Source organism: Alligator sinensis, unplaced genomic scaffold (assembly GCF_000455745.1).
Source record: "Alligator sinensis unplaced genomic scaffold, ASM45574v1 scaffold1178_1, whole genome shotgun sequence".
In the NCBI taxonomy this organism is placed as follows: Eukaryota; Metazoa; Chordata; order Crocodylia; family Alligatoridae; genus Alligator; species Alligator sinensis.
The window spans coordinates 522,700-533,993 of record NW_005842596.1 but is presented as its reverse complement, the minus strand read 5'-3'; the positions used below and the strand labels follow the sequence as shown (position 1 = coordinate 533,993).

Genomic DNA, 11,294 nt, shown 5'->3' with positions numbered 1-11,294 from the left:
GGGCCGCCCCCCAGCCACGGAGCGAGGGAAGGGCCACTTTTCTCTGCGCTGGGAAGGAGCCTGGGGAAAAACTAAGCGCGGGGGGGGAAGCAGTCCCTCACCTGCCCCATGGCCAGTGCTCCCTGCTGCAGCTGCTCACAGCCCACGTGGGGTTGTCCGGAGCAGGCACAGGCAGCCCCAGGCGGGTTGCAAGAGGCTGCAGCATGGGGCGCCAGCAACGGGGCGGGCGAGGGGCCGCTTTTCCTCCCTACGCTCAGCTTTTCCCCAGGCCACTTTTCCCTTGGCTCCTTCCCTGCCCAGGGTCCTCCCTTGCCCTTCCCCACACCTTACCTGAGTTTCCGGTGTGGGGCAGCCACGTGGTCCCAGGTCAGAAGCCCCTGCTGGGGCTTCCAGCTGGTGGGGAGGGGCTGGGCAGGCCCTGCTGTTGCAGAAGCCCCATGCTACGCCCGCCGGCCCCCGCCCCCTGCCAGCATTGACAGGGAGCCTGGAGCAGATAAATATTAATCTTCTAAACATTGTAGGTGTCCCATGGGCCAGATAGAATGGCCTGGTGGACCAGATCTGGCCCACAGGCTGGATTTTGCCCACCCCTGCCATAATAGTAATGATTGTCACTAGTGGACATGAGGTCATTCACAGCTGTCCCATGGATACTGGCATGTGAGGAAGAGGGGAAGCAGAACATGCTGAAGAATTTATTTTAGGCCTGAACATTTCTATGGGTCTTGTTGCCTCTAGGGAACTCCTGCAGATCCACCTTCATGATTCCTCTCTTTACTGGCCAGCAGTTCTGCCTTGCCCTTGTAAAGGGGTTTAAAGGGAATGTGCCTGGTACATCATAGGAAACCTGAAATTTAAAGTAACCAGTGGCCTTGTGACAGCAGGGGAAGGGTGCACATGACTAGAACATACTCATATTCCATTCCATTCTGCTCCAGGATGTTTTCAACATCAAAAGACTTGTCAGCTTCAACCCGAAAATCAACTCTGGTTTGTGGTTTTACTTGTATGACAGAATCTGGATGCCAAAAATCAACCTGAAAAGAGGAGTAAATGAGAATATGTATATATGTAATTGCAACTTTTACATTAGTGTATGTATTATAGTGATCTGATCTGATCGCAATTAGTATGGTGATTTTCACTGTCTTGTCATTATATTTCTGCATTTGTCATTATATTTCTGCATTTGTGAAAACAAACATGAAGATAAGATTTCATGGGAAATTGATTAGGATGATATTAGAGCATGCAGTTTACTTATCATGGGCATGTCCAGATAAGTGTGCACATGCCTGTTGTGGCATCTCAAACCAGTTTGAGACACTGTAAGAGGCACGCTAAGAATGAAAAAAATGTTCCCTGTGCTACATATTTGCAGTGCAGGCTCTAAATTTGATATCTGGATTTCCAGGTATCAAAAAAAAACTATCCAGAAAAAAGCCAGCATAGGGTATGGTTCTACAGTGTGCCCCAAGGCAAGCAGAGGCTGGGTCCTCCAGAGACACTCTGGCATCTGGGCAGAGAGTCTCTATGGTGCTCCTTCTGCCCTGGCATGCTGCCTCAGTGTGTGGGGCAAACAGGAGTGGGGCAAGGCTGCGGTGCAGCTAGGTCCCAGTTAAGCAGGGACTGAGGGTGCGGGGGGGCTGTGTGGTTTCTGGTGGGGTATGTGGGGTGGGTGTGTGGGGAGTGGTAGCAGAATTTGAGGGGTGGGAGCTGCCACATGCCTGCTCTCCCACCCACTGCAGTGCACAGCACCTGGGACAGGCAGCAGCAGCCAGCTGGGCCATGTGCTCTGTGCATGGAGAACTGGCCTGGCCTGCACTGCCCTGCCCTGTCCACCCTGCTAGCATGCCCTTGGACAGGACTGGAACAGCTCCTGCTACAATCTGCGGCTTGTGTCCAAAGGCATATGCTAGCAGGGCAGGTCAGGCTGGGTCGGGTTGGGCTGGGCCAGGCCCATTCTCCATGAGGGTCAGGCTGCGGTGCATGGCTGTAGGGCTGTGCCTCCAGAGGGCCATGACCACCCCAACAGCCTGGCTGGCTGCTACTGCCAGTGCCGGGGGCTCTGCACCACAGGCAGAGTGGGGGGAGCAACATGTTGTGGCCCTCCCATAGACCTCCCCACAAACCCCACATCTGCCACATATAACCACACAACCCATGTTCCCTACATCTCCCCACATCCCCCCATGTCCTCCTACACCCACCTACACAGTGCACATCCACCAACACCCCTTCCCACCCTCCTCCTGCAAACCCCACATCCCTCCATCACACACCCAGTGTGCCCAGCTGCCAGACAGGATGAGACCTGCTGGCAGGAGCTGTGGGTGCAGGGGCAGCTGTCCCCATATCTTTGTTAGTGAAGGGGTAAGGGGGAGCTGTGATTTTTCTGTGATAAGAAAACCAAAATCAAACAGAAAGCATATAGATATTTAGAATTTATTTTATTATGACGATAGGTAGGTTTCCAAACTGGTAGGTTTCCAAATTGCTTTAACACTGTAAATATATCAATAAAACACTACCCAAATGATTGATTTCTCTCTTTGTCAGATATATATATATATAAATAGAATGCTCTTTTGTTTTAATTGTGGAAGGACATGTATTTTGGGGTATTTTAAAGAGTGAATTTGGGATTTTTTATCACAGAATTTGTAGTTTTTAAATATGGGAACACCGGGATTCCTGCTAGTGAGGCAAGTGGTAGGCCCTAGGCAGAGGAGCCTGCTCAGGGCTGGCACCTGGGACCCAGCTGGAGGGCAAATGAGGTAGCCGCCCTCCTGGCCATTTGGAGCCAGGAAGGACATACATGACAGGTCAAAGCAGGCCACCACACTGAGAACATCTTCCAGGTGATAGCTGCCCAGATGGCAGGGTGGGGGCACACATGGCAGCAGTGTGGCACAAAGGCCAACTGTGCAGCCATGGCCCACTGGCAGCTGGCCCAGAGGTGCAGATGGCTCTGCTGCAGTGCTCATGCCACAGCCCAGGTGACCATGTGGTCCCTGTCCAGGTCTGTCAGATGTGCAGACATGGGGCTGCAGGTCCAAGGGGGCAGATGGTGTTGCAGGTGGCAGCAGGTCACAGCCAGGCAGCAGCCCCCATTTCCAGACTGCAGCAGTAGATAGAGGGTACAGGAGCCACTCTAGGTCAGGGCTCCTGCAGCAATCCAGCTGGCATGCGGGGGCTAGTGTCCCCATATGTCAACTGACTAGGCCTCAGAAGCTCCTGAGAGCAAGTAGCCCTGAGATGCTCACCAGGGCAGCTTTTTATACTGCTGGGGCCAGCAAAGGGGCTGGCCCCAACCTTCCCCTCCTCCTGGCTGCAGATCTGGGAGTAGCTGGGCAGGGTCAGTTTGCCCCAAGTGGCACAACTTGCCCTATACCAAAGTGCATGTTCAGGCTTGTTTGTTGAGGCAAAAATCTCTGGCACAAATTTGTGATGCTCCTATTTGAGCTGCTGCAAGTGCACATGCCTGCATGTGTGCATGTGCCCCTTGAGAGTTATCTGCATTCAGATGGCAGTGATATTTTCTCAAAGCCTTCAGTTCAGTAAAGCACTCATCACATGCTTACAACTGGGACTGCAAGCAGGCCCTCCTTCCTGAATCCTTTCCAATTTTTCAATATTAACTTTGAAGTATATACACCAGAACAGGATTCAGTATTCCAGTATGATCTCAGTAATGTTATAGACAGAAGCAATGCCATCGCTGTGCTTCTATGACCTCCTCTATACATGCAGGTAAAGATGCAATGGGATCCCACAGTCGCACATTAGATCCCATTACGCCTTATTGTCAGTGCAGGAGCAGGGGACTGCTACAGGGTGGTCTTGCCACCCTGTGGCTAGAAGATTGCCATAGGGACACACTCCTTGTTTCCTTAAGCCCTTTTCAGTTATCCTACATTTTTGTAATTGTAGCATGCATTCTTTGTTCCCATGTCCCTAACTTTTTGTGTAGCTGTATTGTCATTTTATTCAAGTAGACTCACTTTGTAGACTACTGCAGTAGCCTTTACTGAGCTACCTAGGTTAGTATGGAAAACCCATTTGTACCCATAATTATTTATCAATCCACTAATTTGGGTGTGGATTTTCAATTTCACTAGTCAGTTTTCTTCAATCTCTAATTTTACTAGTCACAATTGTATATTTCTGTCCAGTTAATCAATAAAGGCATTGAATAGCATTGGTCCTACAGTACATTACACTTAGACCCCAGTAGGAAAATTAAAAATTATTGTGTAATTTTTTGGGGATCAGAACTCATGACTCAATGCTGTAATCTCCTTGTAGACAAACCTCTCTCGATTACAGGGAGAATTCTGCCAACAGGGCTTGGAAAGTAGGCCCTGATCCCACTGAATGTGGCGAGAGCCCTTCCTACTTCATTGGAGTTCTGCACAGATTTAGGAGTGCCTCTATGCACTGCTGCCTGCAGACCTAAGGCTTCAGGGTTCATATGTGTATTCAGATTTTTAAAAGGCATACATTTTTCTGGGACCTAAATGGACCTATTTGTGTGAATAAGGAAAGTTGATCAAAGTAAAGATGTTTCTAAGGCACTTTTTTCCCTTGGTATCTAAGCACTGAACAAAATATTATTACCTTGGGGACTATAATAATGTAAACAGGGAGCACTGTCATCTAAATATATTATGATAAATTGATATTCACTCTTTAAGATTTAACTTGCTGTTTCTAACAATAAGAAAAAAAACCCTCTTCCATTTTTGTTATTGCCTTATTTATTTATTTATTTATTTAATGCTTTTTCTATTTTGCATGTGCTAGTAACATGCCATTCCTTAAATGGATGTTGCTTACAATGCAGTTTCATTACAGTCTGTGATTTCCTAGCATAGCTTAAAGGTTTCTTTTCTCTCATTTTAAAATGATTTAAGAAGAAAGGATTTAGCAAATATAAGACTGTTTCAAAATGATTTGATTCCAATAAAAATATTTTCAAATATAGTTCTTTTGTAATACTACTTTTGATGCAAAGCTGATTAAATATCTTGGTCCTTTTTAGTCAATAATGTCACTTCTTGATGACCAAGTCAATTTTAATATGATTATGTTCCTTCTTTAGCTATTCCCTCCTTGAATGTAAAGGAAGTTGCAGATGGTGTGTGCATCTACCAGTACTGTATCTACATGACTCTCTTTGCTAAAACATGTTACCAACTGAGTTCTGATTGTCAGCTCTGTTGAGCTTTCCTTTTGCTTGTTTTTTTAAAAATAAATATTGTATTTTTTTCCTTTAGGAGAATATAGTATGAAGGAAGTGCTTAGGGGGGTGGGGAAAGGAAGGAGAGGTGGCAGCATACCAACAGTCCTGTTTTCCCATACTGTACCACCCTGTTGTTGCTAACATCCCCTCCACATCTGCACATCATTAAAAATGTCATGTATTCATCCCACAGATAATGGTCTTTTTTCTACCAACAGCTATTTTACAACATCAAAGCTGAAAGGAAATACTGAAAACACATTTGCTGTCTTTACTGTTTTTTCTCATGCCACCATATATCTTCCTTAAGGTCAATAAAAAGCAGGCAGCTCCATTCAGGACAGAAGAAAGCTTTAAAGAAAACTCAGAAAGGAAAATAAGACACAAGACAGAGAAGCCAAGGAAGTTCAAATAGGTGAGAGCCTAGTTTTTTTAGATTGTATCTGAGTGAACAAACTCTGTTTTAACCCTTAAAGTCAGAGTGCTCAATCTGGAATTTTGATGCATTTCACATGAAACTTTATTTGCAAGTATCCTAAACACACTTTACCTTTTGGTTTTATACTTTATTATATTTGCAAATATGATTATAGTTTAAAGTCTGTAGTAGAATTTATTTAACACCTGCCTTAGGACTCCTGATAGTTTGACAGCCAAATTCCCACTGAATGGAGTGGAATCAGGCTCAAGCTTTTCATTTAGCAGTATGTGATGCAATATTTTTTTATTGCAAAAACAACAACAAAAAAATTACCTCTTAGCTTACAATATATCTCACCCCATGCAATCTATTTACCTTAATGTTGCTGGCCAAGGTGTTGAGGAATTCTACTTGCTCTTCATTGTGAGGAGTTACACGAAAAACTTTCTCTCTTAGAGGGGAGAAAGAGACATGGTTTTAAACAGGCAATTCCACTAAGAGGGTTTTGGGCAGTATGGAAAGGAAGATGTGCAAAATTAAGCAATCTGTATTCTTACCTATCATAGAGGTGATTATGAAGTTGAGCTGAAGCAGCTGCAAGACCTACAAGAAAAAATACAGCCCACATTTTTTTGAAGTAGGAGGCAAAGGATTGATCTCAACTGTTTTTATAATCTGGCTTGTCCTGGTCTTTTATTATGTAACAAACCATCCCAATGATTAGCTGATTGATTGTTCTTCTGACCTTGTTTTATTTGCACACTATTTATAATATGCATATTTTCTTGTACACCTGTGGAAACAGGTAAGAGTCTCACGGTTGGCTAACGCTCAGTTTTAGAGGCTGAAGTCACAGGCTAAGTACAGGCATTCAAGAAGACTGCAGGAGAAGCACTCTTAACTTTTGAGCTTTAGTCTAGGCACCCCCGTTTAGGTTAGAGGAAGCAGAACACATGTTCGCCCTTGTTGGGTAGGGGGGACTTGGAGCCTGCCCGAGCACAGCAGGTGGGGTGAGGCTCTTGCATGCCTCCTACCATGCCCTGTAGGCTCCCTGGGCTGCCAAAGACTCCTGAGCAGAGCCAAATGGCTGCGTTGCCCCGATTGGCTGGCATGGACATCACATCCACCCACTTGGAGACCCCTTCTCACCTTCCCCACGCATACACACAATACCCAGGTGTCCAGGGCACAACTGGGCCATAGATTTCTGCAGGGTTGATAAGGATGATGCCTGCCTCTTGTTTAACACTCCACTCCCTGGGGTGATGGAGAGTAGGCATTATGCTCCCAGGATCCCTGATTTTGTTATCAGTGACGTCATTGCCTTGCCAGTCCTTGTTGGGAGCCTGGCCTACCCGCTCCTGCTCTGGCTCGTGAGGCCCTGTGGAGGGGCCACTGAACTGCCAGAAGGAGCCCTTCAAGTACGGATTAGGCCTAACACCATGAGCACATGAGATGCAGCCATGGGGGAGAGGGCAAGCTCTGCTTTGTGTGTGGTCCTGATCCCACACTGTGGCAGGTTGTTTGGATCTACAGAGCCCAGGACGACTGCTTCCTCACCTGCATGGACTGGGAGCCCTGCCTGGATCAGTAGGACCTGAGAGCTTAGAGTGCCCATGCCCTGTCATCAGACCATGGACTCCTCTGCCCATACCCCAGGCTGCCTAGGCACTGTCCTGCTCCTCCCCCCCGTCCAAGGACACACAACAGTTTGTGGGAAAATGTAGTTCAAGAAAGAGACGTGCCTCATTTTAATTAAATGTTGTCGCTGCCAAACTGTTAGTGTGTTTAATAAACAAAAACTGTGCAATGTTGCCCGCTCTGGAACCACATTCTTAGTTAATATGAGAGAGTGGGGAAAGATGCTGCCTGCACCAGAGGGGGCTCAACTTAAACTCAAAACCTTGGGATGGCAGGGGGAATGCTGTGTGTAAAATTTTTGTCCCTCAGTTTAACTAAAAGTTGCAGCTACAAAAATATTTGTGTGCATACTAAAGAAAAACTGAGGAATGCTGCCTGCTCTGGAACTGGGATCAGAACCCCGGGACTGCCATTCCCCACAGCGGGACTCAGGCCTGCAGTGGCCTGGCCCAGTGGGCTGGTGGGATGCCTCCCCCCACTTCCCCTTGTTCTCTTTGGAGCCTTGTACCTATGCCAGTGACCACTGGCGGCTGGGCATAGCAAGGTGGTTGGAAGGTGGGCTGAGTCAATGATGGCCATAGCATCAGGTCTTGGGCAGCCTGGTCCCCTGCTGGACCCTGCTTGGACCTGGGTTAGTGGCTCCCATGTGCCATAGCTCCTGTTCCAGGACCACCCCCCGCTCCCCCGCCTGGCTCCCAGCCTCTCCCAATCAATGTGTGGTGTGGCATATTTCCCCACAGGTGCCATCCAGTGTCCCCTCCTTTCCCTCCTGTGGGACTCTTGGGCATGTTGCCCTAGGGAGCAGTCCCTGAAATGGGTCTCTGCATGGTGGGGGAGTGGGTGGCAGCCTGCTCCACCACCCGGCCTGGGAGGGCTTTGGCCTTCCTGCGGTAGGTGGTGTTGATGCCACTCGGGGTGTCATAGGTGGATCCCAAGTAGTCTTTGATTCTGTGCATAGACGCTGATGTTTACTGCACAGTAATTAGCACTAATCTCAAGTAAAGTATCTTGTGTAGATGAGCCCAGTAATATCTAAGGGCAGAATTGGGCTGAAGTTTAGCATTTTCATTCTGAATAATGGATCAGTATATTTATAGAGATGATTTGGAAATGCAGGAGATTGAGAAACATACAGGTTATTTCAATATGAATGCAGATGATACTCTCCACATATCTTACTGGATCCCTGTCAGACAGTTTTGCAAAACTCCACAGACTCTGTATATAGAACAGCCGGGAAATACTTTTATAATTGAATATCCCCGTATTCAGCAATTCATGCCTAAAAATCTGACTCCCATTAATATTTTGCTTAAAGAAAACTCCAGAATTGCACCTAACCTATTTACCTGAGAGCCCTACTTGCTAAAGTACAAGGTTTGAACTTAATTTGCAATTAATGACCTAATTTTGTAGCTCTGCATGCTGCTACTCAACCATAATCTTACTTAGCAGCAAATCTGCTAAGCAGGATGACAGCAGGAGTTATTCTGACAGACTGCCAAAATAATAATACAGAGTCTTCAGAAGTTTTAATTGTAAGATGATGAGACCAACAATATTTGATAAAATTGTATGGTCCCATGAACACTGCTAAGACAATAATGCAGAATGATCAAGCCCAGAACTTGCAATGAATAAATGATCACAAGAAGTAATCAAACAAATCGCAGATGTCATCATTCCCTGTTGAGCACCAGGAAGCAGCTCAGAAATAGAGGACTGTCAGATTTCAATGTTTGAATTTACTTTTAAGAAATTCTTTGTGCTTTTTTCATGCAGTTGGAGACTTTTTTTCCCCCCAAAACAATCACTAACACAGCATTACTGGTATCAGCTACTGAGCTGCTAAACTATATGGGATATTATAATTTCTGATGACACTCTTTTTGGTTTCCATCACAGACTGGGTCAGAAAAAACTGGTCACATGGAATCTCATTGAAGTGCTGCATTTTGCATCCTAGGATTAATGGTTATATGTCAAATTATCTCATAAACTCACTATAAATATGGTTTTGTTTTTCTAACTGCATTAGATAAATGTTCAATATCTGTATGATAAAGTGGCAGCACAGGGATAAATCAAATAGCAAATTAAATTTGGGTAAGCCATCTGCTCCATCGTTTTATGACTACAAGCCAATAGTACATCAGCCAGGCTTGATTGAGTAAACCCTTGCCTTTTCTATGTGGGACAACACACAGAAGTTAATATTAGATAACTCTGTTCACACACATTACCTGAAGTTTTTGAAAGATTCAGGTAGGAGATTTTTTTAAATGAAGAATAAAACATAACCAGCCAAACCTGAAAAAAGACACTGTGGAGCATGGTGTTAGTGTTCATAAATCAAGTATAATTGTTTAATACATAATGGTCATCAAACCTGAAAAAAGGCTTATTAATCTATAGAGTTTTATTTTTGTCATTACTTCTAATGGATCTTGTAACAATCACACATATTATACTCTTGCCACTTGCAAGAAATATTCTCTGGGTTCAATTTCATGAGCTATAATAAAAATTACGTGCTGATAACCAGATGGAATCAGTTTTTTTGCAGCAATTTCCTTATATCACCCTTCAAAAACAAATATTGTGGTCCTGCACTTTAAAGAAGCATTTTTCTTTTTATCTGTAGGGAAGATAAAAGGAAAAATACATATCAGTGTTACCATTTCACAAGCATCCTTTATCTTATGAAGCCTTTTATCCATTTTTATCAAACTGAGTCCAAAAGTAAGTGTAAGCAAGAGTATGAATAACTTCTGTTTTTACTAGGCGTTCTCAATTGATATAGATTTCCCAAATCAAATAGCTGATTGAACTATATTTTAAAAAACATCAGACCCTTTATTACAAAATATTGTGTATCTTGGCTTACAGTCATTATATCCTAAGTATTTATTAAAGACCAATGAGAAACTCATCACTACCGAAGAGTGTTTTATATGTGTAACAAAATACTGACATATGATACATACCAATGACTTCTGTTTGACTGGTGGGGACCCTCCTGCCTCTCTTAGGGTAATAGGTGCATTTTGGCCAATCTGAGTTTTGTAGAGCATTTAGAAGTTCTTTGAAGATGCCAAGAACTGCAGAATTTGCTACCAAGCATACATGCCAAGCTTTCTTTTAACCTCCTATATATTTATATATTACTAATATGACATCCTTTAATTGAATAAAGGCTTTTTCCACCTTAGTTGACTGGGACATACCCGATTACCAAGGTTGGCTGCTTTAGTGGCTGTACATAGATATCCTTTATTTTCCCCTTTGTATACTTAGTTTAATATGGGAGCAGGGACTGGCTGGTTGAATGAGGGGGAAGTACAGGTGGATGGTTGTACATTGCGGATGCCTGTACATGAGCACAGAAGCTGTAATTACAGTGTGTCAAAGCAAACTCAATTAATTGAGTCTACTGGAGTGTGGAAATTACCACACTCTAGCAGCCTCTTGTGTCTTGTGTATCAGCGCCCCACCACCATTTTGAAGTGTGGGGACACTGATACATGAGACACTGTGGCACTTTAATTAGAGCCACTCAAATTAAAGCATCACCCCCTCACCCGCACAGCACATGTAAAAGTGGCCTGTGTGTTCTAGGGATTGCAGAAAAAAAGACTAGGTATCAGAACTATTGTCTGCTTCTATTTCTATTATTTGTGACTAGTGACAAAACCTCTCTGTGCCAGGTTAACTGCACCATCAAAGACTAGAATCAGTGCATACTCTTGGCCTCTCTCATGAAAAAATGGGTGTCACATTTGTAACAGTGACTTTGGGCAGGAGGAACAAAGAGGGACCTTACCAGCCTTCCTATGCATCTCATCTTAGTTACTTCATGAATTTGTTAATCCATTTAACAGATAAATATTATTTAATATTTAGAAAGCAATCTGAGATTCTTGGCTAGAAGGCACTCTATAAACTGAAAATGTTGTTGTTATTTCACTTCATTACTCCTTTCAAAAG

The 11,294-nt window shown here is 44.4% G+C and overlaps 1 protein-coding gene across 1 annotated transcript in view; it reads right to left on the bottom strand.

The window, feature by feature from the left end:
* LOC102371682 (carboxypeptidase B) overlaps positions 1-6,362 on the bottom strand; it is a 28,254-nt gene extending 21,892 nt beyond the window's left edge. The window contains exons 1-3 of the mRNA XM_014524336.2: positions 6,224-6,362; positions 6,042-6,117; positions 913-1,037 (exon numbers count right to left, since the gene is read on the bottom strand). Coding sequence (XP_014379822.1) covers positions 913-1,037; positions 6,042-6,117; positions 6,224-6,294 — 272 coding nt within the window. The 5' untranslated portion in view covers positions 6,295-6,362. The remainder of the gene's footprint in view (positions 1-912; positions 1,038-6,041; positions 6,118-6,223) is intronic.
* Positions 6,363-11,294: the final 4,932 nt, after the last annotated feature.